This window comes from Pseudonaja textilis, chromosome 3 (genome assembly GCF_049901715.1).
Source record: "Pseudonaja textilis isolate UNSWEBS1 chromosome 3, rPseTex1.2, whole genome shotgun sequence".
Classification (NCBI taxonomy): domain Eukaryota; kingdom Metazoa; phylum Chordata; class Lepidosauria; order Squamata; family Elapidae; genus Pseudonaja; species Pseudonaja textilis.
Genome location: NC_141992.1, coordinates 116,019,428 through 116,042,722, shown reverse-complemented (window position 1 = coordinate 116,042,722; position 23,295 = coordinate 116,019,428). Strand labels below are relative to the sequence as shown.

Sequence of the window (23,295 nt, the reverse complement as noted above, 5' to 3'; positions counted from 1 at the left end):
CATCGTGTCTTACCTTGGGCTGCCCCTGAAGATAGTATGGAAGCTGCAACTTGCCAGTGGCATATGTATTTCTATATGTATTCCCATATCCCCATCTCACTCAATGACCTGCACTGGCTCCCAGTAAGCACCACATGTAATGCAAGGTGCTGGCAATCACCTATAGAGCCCTACATAGCACTTGGGTCAGTTTATTTGCAAGACCCCTGAGCCCTGTTTCTTCTGACTATACCATGACATTGCTCAGGACAGGCATATAATTATTGTGTTTTATTACCGATGTATCAATTTTTACATTATTTTTAATGTTCTCCACTAAGAGACACAGATTGTGAGTGGGACGGCCTTAACAGTCTTTATATATACAAACTGTAAATAAAACAAGCTTACTTGCATTTCTCAACTTTTTGGCTTGGTTAACGTTTTCAGTTTTAGTTCCAGTTAAACCTTATGCAACAGTTAAATGGTCGCCTTTTGAGGAAATCGCTGAATTGGAGTATCCAAGTGAATGAGAAACATGAAATGGACTGAGATTGTTTGTATGAAGTTAAGATAAATCTAACTAGTAAACTATAAACAATTTCAAAGAGATTTATCCCTTTTGCAATTAATTAATTGGAATTAAGATAAAGAAGTTGAAAAATAATATATATTATTTTCATTCAAAATCTTGCTCTAATCATATAGAACGATTTTGTTTACATCTGCTAGAACTTTCACTTATGTAAATAGCTTGTACTTCAAACACAATCCTTTCTCTCTTTTAAAGAATTATGGGCCAAAACTGAAGGAGCAAATAATAAACCATTTTTTACAGTGACAGAAGATGCAAAGGAACCTTTGCACGAGTTCAACAAAAAGGCTGAACAAAGCATGGGTTTCCATATATTTGGCTGAATATACCCACATATACATACACAAATGACACACACACACCCCACACACACATTAACTGGATATTATGCTATTAGCCAACCAGATCCATGGGTGCAAAACTTGCTCACGGAACACCTTTGCTGTATCAGAATAATGTATCGTACAGTAAGAATGTGTGTGGATAAAGGCTTAATTGCTTTTTAATATACAGGACCAGAACTTCAGTGCTCTGAGGAAATATTTTTTTCAAACAGAAGATGACCCATTCAGAGAAAATGCAGGAGACAATCCATTTTAAAAATGGAAAAAGCAGTAGGGTGTCTTTAGTGTATTTTAAAAGAAAAATGGAGAAAGTAAGAAGAAAAATATGTGCCTGTAAGTAAGAAGAAAAATAGTCATACCTGGATACATGACATATCTTAACTTATTTTGATAAGAGGATCTACTGTGGTTCTTGGTTTTTTTTAAACATAGGAGTCTGAAGATACGCAACACAGCAGTATATACTTACAATTTAAATAACCACGAAATGAACAATGATATGGCTTAGCAAACCACTCAGCAACAACAAAAATACATTTAAAAATACTTTCAATGTCATAAGCAAATTATCTGAAAATGATGTTATGTGTTTATGAATAAATACATATTTTTATTTAAATACTATTGTGCAATTCTGGTTAATGAGTTAATTAAAAAAACTTTGCATCATGGGATTTTGATGAAGAAAAAGTCAGATGATGTATACAAACAAAAATTTCATCAGCTCTAGAATATTATTTGCATTGAAAGTAGACAAGAAAAGCAGAGATGTGACTTTAAAAAAATAAAACCCAGGAGAAGAATGCTATGCCATTTCACTTGCATGCTAAAGCACAATATATGTACACAAGAAGCATGTAATACAAAGCCAATTGGAAGGATACATGCGCTAATAATTCAACAAGAAAGCACGGACAAACAGAAAAATAACCTAAATTGCAGCAAATTTGACTTACAGATGTTCCCATTCTCTACATGGAAAAGAAACAAATATGTATTACTTGACACAGGGGCATATATTTTCAATATATAGCAAATTAAATAAACTTCAAGTTTTTAATCATGTGTAAATAATATGCTTTCTATATTTTAAAAACCAAACTATCATAATAACTCCTGTTTAAGGTTGACACTCCCATTAAACCTAGATATGGCTAGGCATTTTAATATACTTTTTACTTCTGGAAATTACTGAAGAAGCCAATCATGACTGATCCAAAAACCAGTATATTTATTTTCTCAAGGTGTGAATTATTTTTGTTTCTAGAGACAACTCCCCAAATTTCAGGCTACATGACAGCTTCTAATGGGTACCTATGTTTTTGGTGGACTTTAGGTATGTAAAATTACCATAAATGTTTTTAAAATATCACATGAGTTTGACTATTCATTATCTCAGTCTTACTTAAAAGCAAACACTTTGAAAACAATGTCATTTTCTCAAGATTAAATCAAACATGATCCATAATTTAACATTATGGATTCAATTTTGTATGTCGAGAATGGTTCTCTGTGAACTGTCTGGGAACTTGCTTTCTGTCTGTCCTAAACTGGATCATGTTCCTTCCATAATGAGTTTTTCTCCCTTGAAAACTGAAATGGTACCACACTATCTCCTATATACCTGAAAAACCATAACTATTGTGCTCAGAAAGGAAAAGTCACTATGTGCTACCCGTTGAGAAAGGAAGGATGTAGGGGCAAGGCAGCTTGAATCATCACCTCTTTCTCGTCCCCCTCAGAAAAGTATTACCTGACCATATTATTTTTGGATATACGAATTTTTAAAATTAAATTGCTTGCTTTTTATTGTTGCCTGCTATTTATGTATTTTCAAATACACAAATGAAAAAGCTGCTGATTTTCTCAGAGGAAGCAATACTATCTTTCCAAAGGCACACACAATTAATTTCTTAGATCAATATACTTAAATTTGCAGGTGCAAATAACAGAGGTTACAATGTTGTAAGTTGTTATGGACGTGAGAGCTTCTACGCCTTCAAGAAAGTCAATTTCCATAACTCTTTTATTATTCATAAATAGAATAAGTAATTCATGCTTATGAAAAAGTGTTATAAGCAGTTAACATAATGTGATTTTATGTTAGCATCACTGTGTCCTTCAATTTATAATCAAAACACTGGGCTTTTTTCTACTTATTTTCTTACTCATTTGATTGGTGCTGCCTTTCTGTGCAGTTATTACTTAGTTTACATCACCATCTGGTGGTTGTAGAGATATTTGTTATTTGTACTACTGTGCAAATAGTTAGGTACGATGACCTGAGAAGGACAATGAAGCCAAAGTCACCCAGCTGGCTTTCATGCATAAGGAAGGCTTAGAACTCATATTCTCCTGCTTTCGAGGCCACTACCTTAGCTATTAAACCAAACAATGGTTACTTTATTTTAAATATCATGTGAATCATATGTTTTGTAAAGAAAGCAAAGACATGAAAAGCATACAGAATTATATAAATACAGACACTGTATTGAGCATGTCTGAAAGTATATGAGTGTCAGTAGTGGGATTCAAGTTTTTTTACTACCAGTTCTGTGGCTTGGTGGGCGTGGCACGGCTTGGTGGGCGTGGCAACGGAAGGATACTGTAAAATCTCCAGTCAGAGGTGGCATTTGCTGATTCTCCGAACTACTCAAAATTTACTCTACTGGTTCTACAGAACTGGTCAGAACCTGCTGAATACCACCTCTGATGAGTGTCCATATCTTCATGTACAAAGAATGTGAAATTCAGGAATTGAAAAAAAAATGCTAATGGTCTGTGGTTGTTCATCTAGAGCTGCAGTTCTTCAATACAAGTTATGAGCCTGCACAGAGCTATGTCCAAAAATGTCTAGAACTAGCCATCACCAGATAATGAAGAAAGAACAATTCTTCCAAAAGTTGCATTTCTACGGAACATAGATCCAGTTTATAGCGCTGACTGAAGATAATGGGCTAGGCTTGCATGGCTAGCCAGCACAATTTGGTCAGAGAATAATCTGAAAGAATGTTATTATTTAAGTGCAGTCAGAAGTTTGGTCAGTTTTAGCAAAGCCTGATGGATACTATTATACATTTGGAGAAATCCTGTATAGACAAATTATGCCCCTTAGATGGAACTTGGATGGTCAAGAATAAAGTCTGGTCTTACTAAAATGGTGCTGTACAGTCCAAGCAAAAAATTAGAGAAAGAAACCATTTTTCAATGGTTTGAGAGACCAGAAAAATACTAGACAGAATAATAATGTTCTGATTTAAGTGAAAGATCAGTGCTTTCAGAAGAAAATAAATATATGGTGAAAAAAACATGTAAAAATGATGTTATGGTCATCAAAAAAGCTACCTTCTATGAATGAAGGCAAATTTGGGTGGATGGGGGAAAGTTTGGGATCAAAAGCATACAAAGAGACAGACTTCAGGTTAGGCAGAAGCAGAGGAGAGACATGTGTTGGCCTTTTGTGAAACATTTTGATAAGGGGTTAAAAAAAAAGAACCTCTTGTTGAAAGAAAAAGAAAAGGGATGAAATGGAAATGCAGTATAGTGTTATTAAAGATAGAGCCCATCTCTACTGTTTGAAGTGCAAGAGCCAGTATTTCAACGGATAGTGTTGTTTCTGGGCAAATATTTGCTGCGTTTCGGATTGCCCCAGTGAAATTTGACATGAACAATTGGTGAAGGAGACAATTTCCATTTGGCCAAGTTAAATGGCGAGAACATTGTTACTTTGTGTCCTATGGATTGCTAGAACAACAATGGAATGACAAACATCGTAATGTCAAGCTTGGAATATAAAAGTTAAATCACGGGAACCAGCCTGTTTCTTAAATCTCCAATATAATCTGGAGAATTTGGTTATAGAGAAGGTCTTAGAGAACTCACAACGCTGGTAAGGAGTATCAAATTGGTTGATGCTTGTGATGTTTCATATCTGGACTAAATGCCTTAGATACAGAGAGCTCAGAGATATGCAACCCATCCATAGAGGTACCAGTAGCTAGGACATATGATTGGAAGAAAGATGAATTTGTCTGCAATTAACCACTTGTGGAAGGTCTACTTAACATAGGAGAGAAACTGTCTTATGCCTACTGTATGCCCAAAGAACAGGAACAGAGGTAGATCAATAGGGGAGACATCAGAAGAAGATCAAAACAGACATGTGAGTCACATCCATTGTATGATGTAATAGTCGGTGAGTAATGAAGGCTGTGACTCTTATTAGGGAAGCAATCTTGTGTACTGTATATGGACAAACTGTTCTGATACTTAAATGAAATTATATCAGTTAGTTGCACAAAACATGAGGAAGGCAAGGAAGGGTTCAATCACCCAACTCAGTAGGTTCTAGAAAACTCCACATGAGGCTCTGCGCAAGTACATAACCCACTTCTATGAATTAAGAATTATCATATAGAATGTTAGTGAAAAGAAGGATGTATAACAACGAAGGAAAATAGAAGAGTTTACACTTTCAGCATTGAAATTGTGATTGAGCAGCATTCACAAACCTGGAACTTATCTATTCTTAATAATTTTTTCTAGTCCTTAAATAACTACTTACGGTTTCATACTGAAGATATCTTTGTAGCCTGGTGCACATGCTTCTTTATTTTTATGCTTTTCAGATATAAGCTTCTCTTTTGTCCAGGTCATCTGTACTTTTTCTGGGGCAGCAATAGCTGTCTGTAATTTAACCATTCCTGTTCCATGGGATGCCGTGTTTCTGTCATGGATTAACTGAGCCTGGCCAAAGATAAGCAAACAAAGTAAAAATCAGCATTTTTGGCATGTCAGCTAATTCAAAAGAGGTAGAGGTGTACATTCATCTTATAGAATGTACTGCTTGGGAATTAAAACTGGATTTTTAACTTGCAATAACCATTCGGTATCTTGACTCCCCAATTGAAAGGTAATTATATATATAATAATGTATAATTAAAATGCTAAATCTGGGTTTTTCTAAAAATAGTGTGAAATTCATTCTTCCATGTTGTTGCAGAGGATCCAATAGTATTGCGGCTTGACAAACTATATGTACATATAATATAATTTCAATATAGATGAAAAGTCCATGCAAAATAGCTTTGAGAAGACAAAATAATAATTTGCACATACATGCATATATGCTTTCCAAAGAGTTTATGTTTATCTTGCAAAAATGATATTATCTATTCCCACCTATCACAGAAATAATTGGGACAGTTGCTGTCATAGTCACATGATATGAACAGTCAGTATTATAGTATCAATAATATACAAAATTCAAATTGACGTGTATATCTAAAATTCAGTAATTTCTTACTTTTATCACTATTGTTGTATCACTATTGATACAACAACTATAATGATATCAATATGAATAATAACTAGGTATTCTATTTCAATCACATGGGAATTGACCTCTAAATAAAAAAAATGGACTTACAATGAAAAGATTTACTGTTCAGCATTGGAAACAGAAATATGTTTTACCTATTCAGCAGTTTGCAGAATTGATTAATGTAGACTAATCAAGGATGATTGCAATTAATCAGGGCCTCAATTTATTTCATATAATGTATCTCTCTAAATATACATTTTGCATGTGTATATTTTTAGCTTTTTATAATAGTGTATTGTTTCTTTTTTGCATTCTGTTAAAAAACTTAAATAACCAATTATAAATCAATATTTAACTTAAATTTAAATTATATTTTTTAATTATTTATATTTACATATATATATTTACACAAATGTAGGATCTTACATGTTTTTATTATTAGCACTTTTTTCTTCTGAAAGTTTGCTTTTTTCAAGTAAAATTTAAAGTCCAGGATGAGTCTTTTATGCGCACAGAAAGAGCTCCTTTTGTTTTTTCTCTTCTTTTTCATCACTATATTTTTTATTTCTTTCATTAGAACGAATGGTTGAATTGTTAGATTATATTTTATTTTAAGGGCATTTCCTCATAAAAATTATTTTTATATTTAAATTCTACACAATATTATTGAGAAAAAATGTCTTTAAAAATGGACTCAAAAACAGAAAAGAAAATTATTATTATTCCTTGCGCTGCTAAACAGTTCGGCCTGCCAGCCAAATAATTATAGGCTGAAGAAATTTGGGGTTTTCAGTCTGAAGAAAAGATGACTGAGGTTCAGATAGATAAAGGGAAGGTAGAGCAAGGTGGCTAATAATTATTTTGCACAGAAAGGAGGGTCAGAAATAACTCTAAACTTCTTATTCTATGTTTCTGTAATTCTATCTTTTAGTGAGCAAAGGAGTGCAATCAATCCTTCTTTATCACTGGCTTTTCCTCTGGATGGCACTACTTTGCTTAACATCATATGCATATTTTAAAATCTGGCTGTATTCTCTTAGATTGGATTCTTCTTAGTACAATTTGTATGTTAAATATATGGCAGGTTTCAAAGGTTAACATCTTTTTGAAGATCTTTAAAAGGCTTTTTGATCATCCCAAACAAGGAAGGATATGTGGGAAAGGCACAAGTGGTAGCAGACAGAAGTACAGAGGTTGACTGGATGGATGGATGGATGGATGGATGGAAGGAAGGAAGGAAGGAAGGAAGGAAGGAAGGAAGGAAGGAAGGAAGGAAGGAAGGAAGGATGATTGCATTTCTTTTCTTTTCTCTCTGCCACACCAACCTGAACAGGCTACCCTGAGGCAATATTCAAAGTATCACCAAGAGTGTCCTGCAGTGCAGCATGTACCATGAAAGCCTGAAAACTGGACTATAAGATAAGTTAGTAGGCACGAGTATGAATTAATGAAAAAATAAAAACAGGTATGTATATCAATGTGGTTCTTTAAAAAAAAAAGCAAGGGAGCCCTCTTCAATCGAGTGCTATGTAGTTATAATTAGAAGTGTAATGAGTCATTTCCCTGTCATTGCATTCAATTATATTATATTATTTAAAGTTTTGGTGAAAACGAATTATAAATTACCTCAGATGCTAGAGGACAGCTATGTCATGATCTGAAAATCTTTCACATGAAACAATGGCTTTAAAGCACAATACATTAAACATAGAAAGGAGATGGTATCTACTAAATCCTACTTTGGATGTATTTTTTGTTACTCTTTTAAACAAACATTGACACAGAACCTAGTAAAGGTTAAATACAAAAACAATATTCCATGTTGCTATGAACTAAGGATTTGCCCACACTTGAAGTGCCACTTTTTCATATACTGTACTATAGCAAATTTCTTCTGAATGAGAAATTTAAAATTCAAAAACAAAAGTATAGCCAATGCCTTTTATTAAATTAAGAAAAGATGAAATGAGAAGTGTCAGTTTGTAGTTTGTATAAAGTATGTTTAAATTCATTTAATTTCAGATGAGACATCAAGTGATCTATGGACAGATTTCTAATTTCAAAATTTGTAATTTTACAAAGTAAAGAGTAGATGGTGATGTGAATTCTAATGGGAAATATAGAACATACCTATGCAAATTCCTGCTTTTCCTCCTATTTTCTGGGTTTTAAATGTTCAATCCACCTCTTTAAACAGAATTACACTGACAACTAAAACAAACTGCCTACGTTTGTGACCTTTTGTCTATGGCCAGAAAAAAATCTACATCATGATGAAATTGAAATAAAAATGGAGTAATCTGAAATAATTTCCAGTGTGCATTCATATCAATAGCTAACATCCTTAAGCAAGAGAAATGGAAATATCCTACTGATAGGGCACTTCATCTTATTTAGCCTTCCTTTTAACTGATCTGTTCTAGTATATTGTCCAGGTAAGGAATGCAGGATATATTCCATAAGGTTTGTGCAGTACTGTAAAATTTATGTGCAACATTCCTTTCTAAAAGATCTTCATTAATAAGGATACTTCTTATTGTAAAGATTAATAACTAATGGATTCATCAAATAGATATTTTCCCCTTTATATCATCACAAACTCATGGTGTCAATGAACACTTACCAGAGCAAATCCAAACAGATGTAGTTATTCAGAACAAACTATTTTGTTTATTCCTTCAATATCATTAAGTTAAGATTTTCAGGGTATTAATTCAAGAGTTAACTATGGAAAAGCACTATTGAATGGAACATATTTTTTCACAAAAATTGACTTTTTTGTCAGGTATTTGTGGAAAGGGAACTCCCTGCACGTGATGTTAAAATCATTTAGTAAGAATTAGAAAAACAGGCAGTGGCAATAATTAGTACAGTTATGGTTTAGAGAGACACTAGAAGTGTTGTGATGGGAAGGGAACAACTAGGTGGGTATCTTCTACCTCTTCTTCCTGAATATCGTTAGGTAGCAGACTGTCTACCCCTTGGCCAATACACTGTGGGTTAGAGCGGCTCTTTCTTCTGATTGAGCTACGAGATTCGTCAGTGATGCTCTGAATCTGAGACAGGAAGGCCACCCAGCACAACCAGCATATAGAAAAAGGATATTGCATTAGCTAATGAAATACAATGTTTAATTAAAAGAAATAAAGTACAGCACATTTAAACATCAGCTCTGCAACATAATCTTGTTCACATCCACTCACAGGCACATTATTTACACCAATTTATCAAAAAGAGATAAAATCCAATGCAATTATTTCTATAGGCAGCCAAATACTGAATGGTTTAAAAAAAGAAGAAAAAAACTTTTAAAATTAAGATTTAATATAAAAAATGAGTAATCATACACTAGAGTTTTACCAAGAGGGATGTGGTGTGGTTTCAAAGCATTTTTGTATTTTATTTTCATCTTAGGGCTCAGTTTATTAGTTAGATGAATGTGATACCATAAAGGGAAGGCCAAAACCAAAAACATATTTTCCAGGTATTTTAAACTAGTGATGTTATCTGTTTAAGATATAAAATATCATAGCAAAGAAACTCATATATGATCAACAGGATTAATGTTCCACATACGCTGCTCAAAAAAATAAAGGGAACACAAAAATAAGACATCCTAGATCTGAATGAATGAAATATTCTTATTAAATACTTTGTTCATTACATAGTTGAATGTGCTGACAACAAAATCACACAAAAATTATCAATGGAAATAAAATTTAGCAACCCATGGAGGTCTGGATTTAAAGTGGAAAAAAACACTACAGGCTGATCCAACTTTGATGTAATGTCCTTAAAACAAGTCAAAATGAGGCTCAGTAGTGTGTGTGGCCTCCACGTGCCTGTATGACCTCCCTATAACGCCTGGGCATGCTCCTGATGAGGTGGCAGATGGTCTCCTGAGGGATCTCCTCCCACACCTGGAATAAAGCATCCCCCAACTCCTGGACAGTCTGTGGTGCAACGTGGCATTGGTGGATGGAGTGAGACATGATGTCCCAGATGTGCTCAATTGGATTCAGGTCTGGGGAACGGACGGGCCAGTCCATAGCATCAATGCCTTCGTCTTGCAGGAACTGCTGACACACTCCAGCCACATGAGGTCTAGCATTGTCTTGCATTAGGAGGAACCCAGGGCCAACCACACCAGCATATGATCTCACAAGGGGTCTGAGGATCTCATCTCAGTACTTAATGGCAGTCAGGCTACCTCTGGTGAGCACATGGAGGGCTGTGCGGCCCCCTAAAGAAATGCCACCCCACACCATTACTGACCCACTGCCAAACTGGTCATGCTGGAGGATGTTGCAGGCAGCAGAACATTTTCCACGGCGTCTCCAGACACTGTCACGTCTGTCACATGTGCTCAGTATGAACCTGCTTTCATCTATGAAGAGCACAGTGGAGAATTTGCCAATCTTGGTGTTCTCTGGCAAATGTCAAATGTCCTGCATGGTGGTGGGCTGTAAGCACACCCCCCACCCGTGGACGTTGGGCCCTCATACCACCCTCATGGAGTCTGTTTCTGACTGTTTGAGCAGCCACAGGCACATTTGTGGCCTGCTGGAGATCATTTTGCAGGGCTCTGGCAGTGCCCCTCCTGTCCCTCCTTGCACAAAGGCGGAGGTAGCGGTCCTGATGCTGGGTTGTTGCCCTCCTACGGCCTCTTCCACGTCTCCTAATGTACTGGCCTGTCTCCTGGTAGCGCTTCCATGCTCTGGACACTACGCTGACAGACACAGCAAACCTTCTTGCCACAGCTCGCATTGATGTGCCATCCTGGATGAGCTGCACTACCTGAGCCACTTGTGTGGGTTGTAGACTCCGTCTCATGCTACCACTAGAGTGAAAGCACCGCCAGCATTCAAAAGTGACCAAACCATCAGTCAGAAAGCATAGGAACTGAGAAGTGGTCTGTGGTCACCACCTGCAGAACCACTCCTTTATTGGGGATGTCTTGCTAACTGCCTGTGCTTTCCATCTGTTGTCTATTCCATTTGCACAACAGCATGTGAAATTGATTGTCAATCAGTGTTGCTACCTAAGTGGACAGTTTGATTTCACAGAAGTGTGATTGACTTGGAGTTACATTGTGTTGTTTAAGTGTTCCCTTTATTTTTTTGAGCAGTGTGATTAAAAAAAACCCCAGAATTTTATAGCTTAATTTTTAAACATATTTCTGCAAACAAAGAGGAGAGAAAATGCAATCTAGCAAAATTAAAACATGGATTAAAGAATGGCAGTCTTAGATTAAAAACAGCACTCCCTTTTCATTGCCAGTTTAGTCAATTTGATCCCTTTATTCTTAAAATTTGCAATGGAGAATGTGTGAGATAACTGACAAAAATCTCAGTCTTGCTGGAGAAAAAACAAATTAGTAGAGATGCTAAGCTGAACATAAAGTCTGCACTAACATGACATGAATTTAAAGACCGGAGTCCAGTATTCTGAAAATATTTAGAAATTTGCAAACTAATTAGGTTAAAATATTAGTTTTCCCCCATCCTCCCAAAAGTTTAAAGGTTTTTGAAATTTGTAAAATGTCTCAATAAAGAGAAACAAAGAATGATAGTTTTAAAACATGAAAGAGAAATATCAGTATATTAATTTCAAATAATGACATTAAATTGTTTTAAAAAGGCTGAAAAGAATAAATATGAAAAATGATGTCCTACCCTGGGATATTCTCAGTAGTGTACTACTTTAGCCATCAATCAAAGGTTTTAGGATTCTGAACATCATAGAAACTATGCTCAGACTTTTCTATTTATTCCAAACTACATGTTGAATGATTAACTGCTCCTCTTCACTGAAATAACTGAGATGGACTTGTCACACTTGTCATTCATAAAAGATTAACCTCTGTTTGCCGGAATATCCAGAAATAATGTTCTCATTAACTAAAATGCTATTGCCAAACTTAAGGAAAATCAATTACCTCCCTCTCCCTTTCATTCTTTGAGAGCTGCATTTGTTTTAGCATCTGAGATCTCTGCTCCATCACAAGAGTCTTCTCGTATGTAAAAGCTGAAATATCATTTTCAAACTGTAAAAACAAGTAAGTATTAGTTATATTAAAATTCCAAGCATAACCTCTCATTTTATAGCAGGGGTGTAAAACTCAAATTTCATTGAGGGCCGCATCAGGGTTGTGTTTGACTTCAGGGGGTCCTAGTAGGCATGGCCAGGGTGAGTGGGGCCAGCTCAACGTCACTTGAGTTGTGGGTTTCTGTGGTGGCCTGAGCATTCTGCCAGCAAAAACAGGCTGGAGAGCTCCATTTTCGGCTGTGACGGCCTTCTGCAACCCTCTGCCAGGGAAAACGGAGCTCAGGAGGGCTTCTCACAGCCCTCCTGAGCTCCATTTTCGCTGGCATAGGCACCATGGGCCCGTCCTTCGCTGTTTCCAGGGTAGCCCCATGGGGCCGATCTAAGCACCTTGCAGGCCACATCTGGCCCCTGGACCTTGAGTTTGACATCCCTATTTTATAGCATACTCTTGGCAAAATTTGTACACCTAGCTTTAAGTTAATAACAACTGGATGGATAACAATGGACCAAAATTTCCATTGCTAAGCAAGGCAGCCATAAAGCATAACGTCATGAGATCATGTCACTTAGCAACAATAGTTCCAGCATTTTCATTAATGACCTCTCACTGTCTTCTCCATTGGCTTTACTGGGTCAGAAGCCAGTAGTGAAGTTTGCAAATAGTGATCACACGGCCATGGGGCTGGCCAGAATGTCAAAGATCTGTTGTAACTACCACTCGTTCAGTGCTGCCACAAGTTTGAATGGTCACAGAATAAGTGGTTGTTAAATAAGGACCACCTGTGCTTCAAATCAGATTTATTTACATGTGTCAGTTTTAAAGCATGTTACATTGGTTTAAGCATGTTTTTATATTATAAAATAAGAGCCAATACAGAAATGGGCATCCCATGCATTGTAATGCAACCTCTGACCCTTTTGTACTTGCGATGTGACCACAAGTATGTAAGGGATATATATCACTTGCACGGTCATGTTGTGATGAACATTTTTTATCATTTTAACAAAATCTTGTCTTGTAATAGATATGCCTGATGGAGAATGGTTATGTGGACTGTTAACAGTGACAGGGAATCTGCAGTCCTCCAACTAATGCTATGAGATACTGGAAGTTGTGGTTTACAAAGGTCTGAAGGGCAATAGTTTAAGTTGCCTTGAAAAGGAAAGAACCTAAAGTAACACCTTGCCAATGCATTATTAAGTCAGTGGCACAGATGCCTATAATTCTGGGATAATAAATACACAGAAATGCATTTAACAATTGTTCAGAAACAAGACAGCTCCCTTCCCCCAAAATCATGATTCCACCCACTCTATCATTTCACTACCGACAGCAGCTTCTATGCATCTGCAGACTGCTATATGAGGATCCTGGCCATCAAAAAGCTGTTTTCAACTTTTGAAGTCAAACATTATAAATTGAACAGCTCCCATTTTATATTTAATATGACTTTTTTTCAATGAAGTCATCATCAAAGGCACTAAAATATAGGATATGTCATCCTATATTGTATTATGATAATCAATGAAGTCTTTATTAGAAATGTACCCATTTCATGACTTTTATTTGATTAAATTAGCTAAATTCTAAGGATTTATGTATAAAATAAAAGTTTGTGTACCATTTTGATGAGCATCAATATCAACTATCAAATTTTCTCACCTTAGATTTTTTTCTCTCTTAAAGTTTAGGTTTACTTATTTTGGGAAAGCCAAATAGCATATTTTGCACATACTCTGACTTAAATATTGCATTCATCTAAATTTGGGAGCAAGGTTCTTCCCTGCTTTGTTAGTCAGACCTACTTCCCAGCTTTTAGCAAGCGAGATTCCTTTATTAAGAATTCCTTTCTCAGCTGTGGAGTAGATAAGGAAAAGGAGTGGGAAGTCTACTGACAGCTGGAAAAGACAGGTGCAAAGTTACACTGAATGGGATTCTTTATATACACTGTGACGCATTCTGTTGTTACACAGTTGTTTGGTTGGTTTTACTGTTCTATTCCAGTGGGTCTAGATTGACAAAGTTCCAGCTGTTTTAGTGCACCACAACTTTGGCTGAAATGGAGAAGGGGCAGGAGATAGAAATAAGTGAGAGAAGTTTGCTTGAAGCATAAATTCTCTTACAAACTTACTCTAAAATCTGATGCTGAGAAAATGAAGTTCAGACAGCTGAGAAAATTCATCCTAAGTACTCTTTAGGATCTACTTTGAAGTTCAAAAAGGCTCCTCCCACACAGGAATTAAAACTTGAAATGTGAACTTGCCCGCTTTCTCTAAAAGGACTTATTGCAAGATGACTAAAGTCTCCCACTGATTTGGGGAAATCACTTTTCAATTTCAACTTTTTCAGTTGAAATTGTTCACTTCATAATTAATTGGTAACTGATAGTCCTTACCATTTCAACAACTTCTACTTCAGCTTTAATTCGAAGATGGTATAAAAACATCTGAAGATCACTTTTCATCTGAATGCTATTGTCATCCATCTGAGCTACAGTAAAGATGCGCATTCTACATTTTCTCCACACCTATAAATAGAAAATTACACTGTAGCTAAAAAATGCAATTAATTTGACCACTACAGCTGTTGATGGGAGATTGTTTTTAACTGCAGGCTCCCAATATTTATGAAAAGATATAGCACTGTGCATCTAATATTTTCAACATGCCACCATAATATAGTTTGTTTTTAGCATAAATAACACAGATCGTGTGGCTTAGCAATTCATACTGTAGATCAAGACTACAATAACTTATCCAATGAATTATTGTAAAAGAAATGTTGGTGGATAAGTACACAATAAAAAGCCTCCAGGGTTGTTGAAACATATTTTGAAGAGGTTCCCAGTTACTGTGTCTAATAGTGAGAAATGCTGGAACATTAACAACTTGATTTAGTTCATCAAGCAACTAAATATTGTACACCTGTTGCCTAATGTTCATGTGAACTATTATGTGAACTAAGCTAATAGCGCTAATGCCAAAATGTGTCATGTCACATTTAGGACTACCAGTTTTAAACTGCAAAAATCTGGACAATCACGAGACGCAAGCTGGTAGCAGAGAATAATCCAATCTAGAATATCATTTAGATTTCTTCTTCTAGGGCAGGAGTATCAAACTCATGTCATCACGGGGGCATCACATGACACATCGGGACTTTTTTCCCTTTCGCTAAACTGGGCATGGGTGTGACCAGCGTGTGACACATCCAGCCTGCCGGCTGGGAGTGACAGTCCTGTTCTAGGGTATTATCCCACCAAACTTTGAATCCTTGGTAAATCTCATGAAGAAGCCATCTCTTCGTTCAAGTTATCAATTTAAAATGTTGAAGAAGGGAGGGGCCAGACTTGCATCTTATGGGACCACAACTGACACCTCACACCAGATAGATGAGGAACCACTGAGGAGCACACTTTTTAATTTTCAAGTCAGCTGCATTTACTTAGGTGTCATATGTCTAGCCTACCCCTAATTTGGTTGCTAATTAGAATGTCAGAGGTTATTTATTGAATGTTTTTCTGGGATAATGTTTAACCACAATCTATTATGGAAGTTACCCAATCAAAAACTGTGATAAAGTTAGCCTGTCAAGACTTGTTTATGATAAATCTGTGCTGATATATATGCTAGCATTTTGCTGTCTTCAGTAAAAAGCTGTACATACTCTTTCTTGCCTTGAACATATCCTAAGAAAATTTTTGTTGTTGGTCTCACTATCACTCATCAAGCTCATTCTCAGATTTACCTATCTTGGGTGCCTCTTGTCAACTATGGGCTATGTAGTTGACAAAGTTGACAAATGGGCTATGTATAGCTTATAGTTTGATTTCTTGTCTCTCTTTCATCCTGTTTTTGTTGTTGTTTTTAGATCACTACCTTTTTATATGTAAATAGCAATATATCCCAATCTTTGCAAAGTTTCCCAAGTAAAAAAATGCTACCACCTTATGTTGTTTCAGGAGGAAAGGAAGCAACATCAGCATGCCACCGTCATGAACAATCCACCATATATCTATGTTACCCTCACTAAACCGTTCCTGATTCCCTGGAAACAAGTCTATGTTTTTAGCAACTAGTAGAGCTTGCTGCGCAGCTGTTGTTTCTCGTACGGTGTCTGAAACACAAATGGTAATTGGTATTTTAGAGTTTTACTTTTAATTCATGGGAAACATTTCAGAGAACTCTGAACTACAGCTCCAAATCTAAATAGAAAATAGTACTTGATGTTTTTACATTTTAAATTTAAATTTTAAAATTATAACAAGCAGATGTTTTATATACCCATTTTATATACCTGACAGTTACTTCAATGACTTTTCTTTGTTCAAGTGAATGTCATATCAAAAGTATTTGACAGGATCATCAATAACGGACAAAAATTGGTCTGAATAGAAATTTAGATAATTACTTGGGTAAGTAGTGTTTAAGGATCTTAACAAGAATCAACATATGCAGCAGAATGAAAGCATATTACTTAGCTGTAAGTCCACTTCTCAAAGTAGTCATTTATGAATGGTTAGATGAATATACCAGAGCCTATTTGCAATATTCTATAACTTAAATGATTTTTGTTAGAAACCACACCTATGTGCAGCATACATAACCAGGTGCAATTTCCACTAAATCCTTGGTAATCTTAGAGGAATGCTGAAGTTACTCAACGCTAAACAGAATTAGACAATGGATTGTATGAATAATCAGTTCTATATACATATAGATAATGTACATAGCATGTTATCCAGTAGAGAATCTGGAGCTCATAAGATGGCTGAACAAAGCACAGGTCTTCAGTTCTTCATGAATGTCCATAATGAAGAATAAAAGTGGAATGCTGGGCCTGCATAATTGTGATGTTGTAATTATGTCACGACACATGTGGCCTTAAAGTGATCAAAGATCTGAGGAAGATACTTGTCGTTTAGCTAGATCAAAACAACGTTTGATGTCTGCAACTTTCTACATGAAAAGATTTTGAGAGGAAAACCTCAATCCCTTGGAGGGACCTTGAGCAGCCCAAAACAAATGCTAATCATTTTGTAATGATGTAACTTTGTGACACAGAAAGCAACTCTTGGAATACCAAGGGAATGCAATGACTTTTGGGGTAATGTTGAGGGGAAAAGTAGGCATGATTCACTTTCTAAATCCAGTGTGGGGAAGAGGTTTCAGGAGTTCTGTAAAATATGTTATTTGGAGATCTGTGAAAGGGATTATTTTATGAAGAATAAGGATACATTTCTCAGTAAGTTAATTTCACTGCTACTAAGAATACAATTTTCCATGAAAAAAGATGATTTGGACCAGTCACCCGCTATTGAAAGGGCTTTAACATTAGAACCAGGGAAGGATCCCAAACAGGAGCTAATAGGGGTATCAGCGATAAACACAATCAAATATTTCCTAAAATTCTTTAAAATACACTATAAAAGAGTTAAATAGTATATACCAGAGGGCAAAAAAAAGAAGTATGTTTATAGAAGTGAAAACCAAGCCACACTGCTTCGGAAATAAAGGAAAACTCAAAAGGAAAGATATCAAAGGGAACTGAATTTATCCCTTTCTCGCACAATCTGCAAAGGATCTGTACTTAGCTGCATAACAAGTTCTTAGGCAAGGCTTCCAAGAAGCTAGGAGGACTATCTATATGAACCTGAAGGGAAGTTAGGGGAAAATCCTTCAAGCTGTAAGGGAAGAGATAGTAGAACAGTAGTGGGTAGCAGGTTATCTCAGGACATAAAGATATTCTCACAGCAAGTTAGCTGCAGTCTGAACTGCTGAGCTTACTACATGATAATGAGGATGCAACTAGCTAATTCTTTGCAGATCTTTGCAAGGACCCTGGTAGCAGAGGACCAAGCTGGAGAAGGTACCAGAAAAGATTAATTCCATGAGAATAAAAAATCCTAATAGTTCTGCCTCTGCCACCAACTTTGAGTGTGCTTCATGGAAAGTAGATTGCTTTGGTGTTACATGATCATGGCTATATTCAGTATTTAGATTGCAGTAATGAAAATCATACAGATAAATGCCTAATGGGAAATGTGAGGTTTAAAAGTGGAGTGGATTTAGTAACATGTACTTGGCATCACCTGATATAATTTGAGCTGTTTAGCCAGTGGTGGGATTCAAATTTTTTAAAACCGGTTCTGTGGGTGTGGCTTAGGTGGTAGGTGTGGCTTGGTCATGTGACTGGGTGGACATGGCTTGGTGGTCATGTTATTGGCTGGGTGTGGCCAACTCAATATCACTCACATCGAGGCACGCATTGCATCTGGCCTCTCATGACTGTGGGGATGCTGCAACAGTCGTAAGTGTGAAAAATGGTCATAAGTCACTTTTTTCAGTGCCATTGTAACTTTGAATGGTCATTCCACACAAGCAAAGTACCAGCAAAGGAGAAAAAAACTCCAAAGAAGTTCCTGAGGCAGAAAGTCTAATCCTGCCAAGAATTAATAGGGGTTGATGGAGAGGAAGTTTCTGTAAGCTACACCAGAATGTTTCCTTCCTGCCTTCCTTACAGGATTAGGCCAGTAATTTCTTTTAACAACCGGTTCTCTGAACTGCTTAGAATGTTAACAACCGGTTCTAACCAATAGGTGCAAACTGGTAGAATCCCACCCCTGTGTTTAGCACCTAAATAAATCCCGGAAGGCTGATTAAATGCTAATCATTTCACTGACAGGGTACTGAGATACTTCTGATGGAGACCAGGATCCATGGATGTATTAAAGATGTGCCTCCCACTCAGAAATTAGCATGCCAGTGGTGACAATCTGTATCAAAGAAATAATTGCCCCTTCAGTAAGGTTTTCCTGTAACTAAGCATCAATTTACAGCTTGTTGATACATTGGAAAGATGGACCTTGATGGTAAGATTCCAAAGATGGAGAGATTTGTAACCTGATGCTAAGGTAACATGCATGTAAGGAACACTTCCAGAGATGATCAAAATAGTCCTTATCACTATGAAGTTTGCATTTGTTGGCATAAAAAGAAGTTTAAAATTCGCACTCACTGAAATGGCACTGTCACTCTTATGAATCAGATAACCCTCAAAAGAAGGATAAATATATTATAATTGACCAAGAGCTTCAACTGTATGGAAGGATAGGTGGTAAGATTTACCAAAAATTCTGTGTATGAATCACAGAGACTAGGTATCTCATTTTTGAATGCTTCTTTAAGTAGGAGTTTAACTCGGTAACAGAGCAAACGCAGATGGATATATAAATTTGTATACTTTCAAGTGGATTATATCCCAACCATTAATTACTGTCTGTGAAATTCATTCATTCTGTTATCAAGCGATCAATTGCAGGATACAGTTCTCTTTGAAACTTTCAACATGATAACAGTCAATTCAATAAATATAAATTCTCAATCTACTTGTATCAATTTAAAAAAACACATACCAACGAAGTTTTTCCAAGAGAACCTATTATCTGTCTGCTTCCAGGATTGAGGCCATGCCATCAAAACAGTATTATGTTTCATCCCCCCAAGACCAGCAGATTGAATCAAATGAGATATTCCATCTCTAACACTGGGGGACACTATGATTTGGCAAAATCCTTTGGTTCTTTCTGTTCCCATTGAAGATCGAATATTCTTTAGGGGGAAAAATACAAATTAGGGTAAAGGGTATTTAGACAATAAAAAGTATGAAGAATCTTAATGGATTTTAAGGATTAATAAGTTTCTTGAGTAAGCTTTTGTGAATGCCAGTCTAATTATGAAACTACGATATCCCTGGAAAAAAAAACTTTACATGAACAAGTGATCTGACTAAATCAGGAGGAAAGAATCACAGGCTAAATAAAAACATTTAAAGATCTAAAAATTAGGAAATAAATTACTGATGGACCAATTATCACCTTTGTTACCTGGAAATTGGATTTACTTCTTAAACAGGATGCAAATTTAGCCATTTCAATGAGTAAGAAAACGGAAGAAGTCTAGGTATAATTAACTTTACTTGTTCAATTTCCTTCTGTGTCTCCAGAAATAAATATAAATTAATAGCACTGTTTTTAATATTAGGAAAATTGCATGGACTATAGCTTTTCCTCATTTTAAAAGTGTCTTATTGATTCCATAATTATGTATGCAAAATAACTTATACTGGTTACATGTAATTAAGTTACTTAGTCTTAGCCAGGGTTCAGAAATTACTGCTGAAATGTTCCTCGTGCTTATTCTTTTCTCAAGTGAAGTTCATTCTTCCATGTATACAGTCTTAATTTTGAAAAGCAAAGCACAATTTTCCTCTAATTTAGGACACAGCACTGAACTGCTATATTGCTTTTAAAATAATCAAACAGCAGGATTAAAAATTTATATTAGCAATCATTTACAAACTGCTGAACCATTCTCTTTTCCTGAAAGTATTCCAAATAGAGTTCTGAGTGTCACTATCTTGTTAAATATTTAGAGGATTCTACAATTAAATCAATGCTGACTTCATACAAGCTGAGAATAAAGTACATTTTTCTCTAAGCATTTTGCTTCAAATAATCTCAGGTTTATCTGCCTCTACCTAGGGATAGAATTTACAGCCTCCTGATTGTGAAGCGAGAGCACAATACATACGTGAAAAACCTCTGAAGCACATCTTCTACTATATTTGTTAGGTAGATCAGGATCTCCTATAAATCATGATCTCTTGTTTTTGTTCTCTATTCCAATGACTTGGACTCTACTGATAACTTTCAGCTGTAATGTCTATCTTCCTTTATCAACAGCAAGACAGATGGATTCGATTACAAGTTCAATACTGGATGTACTGAAGTACAATGTTGGAAACAGAACACCCTGCCAAAAATTATCTATGTGGTTGTTAAGAATTAACCAATGTAGAAAAATTAAAAACCAGACTTACAACAAATCTCTCCTCTTAATATATAGTGACCAACCTGAACTGGGTGATGCTGTTCACTGAACAGCAACCTATTGTTTGTTGCTCTCTTTTTTGTACTATTGGAACTCCTACCATCTGGTTAAGAGGCACTGTTTCCCATATAGTGATAAGATTGATCAACGAATACATTTTATTGTTATTAAAGTCAGAAACTTAGTGATATGTATTCTTGCCAGAGCAAATGAAAGAAATACCCCTGTTACAAGTATTCTTCTACAAGTGCTGCCATCTGTTTTACAAAAGGTTCTGTGTTCAATTTTCCACTAAAAGTAAATATCCAATGAAGAAAATATAATTGATCAATTTGTAAATCTGATATACATGTATTTTCTTTTATGTTAGTTATGGTTACTTATTGATGTTATTGTTGTGATTCTGAGAAGGGTGGCTATATAAATAAATTATTAAGTAAACCAACGAATAAATTTCTACCTTTTACCTCAGCATCAAATGTATTATTATATTGCAGTTACATCAAGGATAACCCTTTCTTGACTGGCTTTTAATCACCTTCAGATGTTGACTATAGTGTTATACAGTCAGGATTATTATGCACAGTATTATTATATGGGCAATCTCAAATATAAATATACGCGTATTTTATAAATATAAATGCTGTAAAAAGGGAGAGACTTTTTCATTGGAAGAGGAAGTAAAATAAAGATGATAAAAGTTCAAAGAATAAGAAGACATTATTTCTTATTAATATCTTATCCGCACTGATGCTCAACCTTTCATATAGCAATAACTAGAGAAACATCTGAATCAAATAAGTGTTTATATAAATTACAAAATAGACTTGATTCTTTGAATACTGTAAAAGCTTTTGCTAGGCATAAAAAGCAGGAATTTCCACTAGCAGTTTCGTGATGCTAGAAAGCAAATATGAAGTCTTACTATCCTTATTTTCTTGGTGTTCATATATATATATACATACTTCTTCAGCTCTTTCAGCTTCTGCGTATTTATCAAGATATGTTCCTGGGAGTACAGATCCCACAATGGTCAATCCTTTTCCAGCTTTCAATTGACAGGTAAAAGAAAGCAGCCGGGGATGTTTTACTAACTGTTCTGAATCCAAATTCAATAGTACCAAGACTTGAGGCCTGAAGTACATAATATAAAAATAAATTGTAGAGGATGCCTCTTCAAGATCATAATTTTCCAATACAATAACACAGCATGTCACAATATTATAGGTTTTACTTCCAATATATTTGCATTACAATTTACAGGTGGCTTTCCCTGTTATGTTTACTCCCAGATAACTGAAAATAGGATTTGATGTGTTAAACATTAAATGTACTCTTACCTCCAATTTTTGGTGTGAGGGTGACCATGGTCAACTCGAAGTAGAGCATAACGAGCAGCATTTAAGGACAAACCTCGGATTCCATCTCCCCATTCCTTTTCAGCTCTTAAAAGGAGAATTTAAGAGATTCACAAATATTACATGTTTGTGATAGTTCTATTTTGTTTCGATACAGCAGACAATATAAAGGGGGGACAGGGGCACAAGCTTACACATTGTGTTTTATTTTAGACAAGTAATTTCCTTAAGTGCTATCAATTGGCAATTATTGACATATAACAAATGTGAATTCACATGGAGAAAAGTCCATGAATGCAAAATTGGTAAACTGCTTGAAACTATATACGATATAATGCATTTAATATCTGCAGTCTGTTTCACCACCATCTTTAAATCCTCTTCCAAAAGAAATACTATTTATTTAGTGGATTACAGAGTAACCAGAATGGATAATCAGGTCCTTTTAAGTAGAAATAACACAACTAATATTTGAAATCTACATCTATATTTTACATATAAAATACAACATTGACATTTCCTCGAAATAAATGGTCATGGCATAAACCACAATTGTACATTCATTTCAAGTCTTGGTTGGACCTCACCTTTGTTTTGGAATACACTGAAACTTGAATAAATCCATTCCATCATTTCCCCCCCAAAGTAGAAATATTTGAATAACTAGCTTTCCCCCCAATCATGAAACAACTAATTCCCATATTTTTAATCAATCAATTTTATTATTTACTTTATGAGCCCATGTAGTAATTAATT

At 35.6% G+C, this 23,295-nt stretch overlaps 1 protein-coding gene across 6 annotated transcripts in view; it reads right to left on the bottom strand.

The window, feature by feature from the left end:
• The window catches only part of SLC12A7 (solute carrier family 12 member 7), a 108,266-nt gene that overhangs the window by 8,148 nt on the left and 76,823 nt on the right, over positions 1 to 23,295 (bottom strand). For 3 of the 6 annotated variants that reach the window (XM_087930683.1, XM_087930684.1, XM_087930686.1), the window contains exons 16-24: positions 22,522 to 22,626; positions 22,147 to 22,315; positions 19,705 to 19,900; positions 16,237 to 16,406; positions 14,686 to 14,817; positions 12,180 to 12,287; positions 9,181 to 9,297; positions 5,483 to 5,664; positions 1,875 to 1,889 (exon numbers count right to left, since the gene is read on the bottom strand). In XM_087930683.1, coding sequence (XP_087786809.1) covers positions 1,875 to 1,889; positions 5,483 to 5,664; positions 9,181 to 9,297; positions 12,180 to 12,287; positions 14,686 to 14,817; positions 16,237 to 16,406; positions 19,705 to 19,900; positions 22,147 to 22,315; positions 22,522 to 22,626 — 1,194 coding nt within the window. The remainder of the gene's footprint in view (positions 1 to 1,874; positions 1,890 to 5,482; positions 5,665 to 9,180; positions 9,298 to 12,179; positions 12,288 to 14,685; positions 14,818 to 16,236; positions 16,407 to 19,704; positions 19,901 to 22,146; positions 22,316 to 22,521; positions 22,627 to 23,295) is intronic. The other 3 variants (XM_026701019.2, XM_087930685.1, XM_026701020.2) reach the window with 3 other exon arrangements.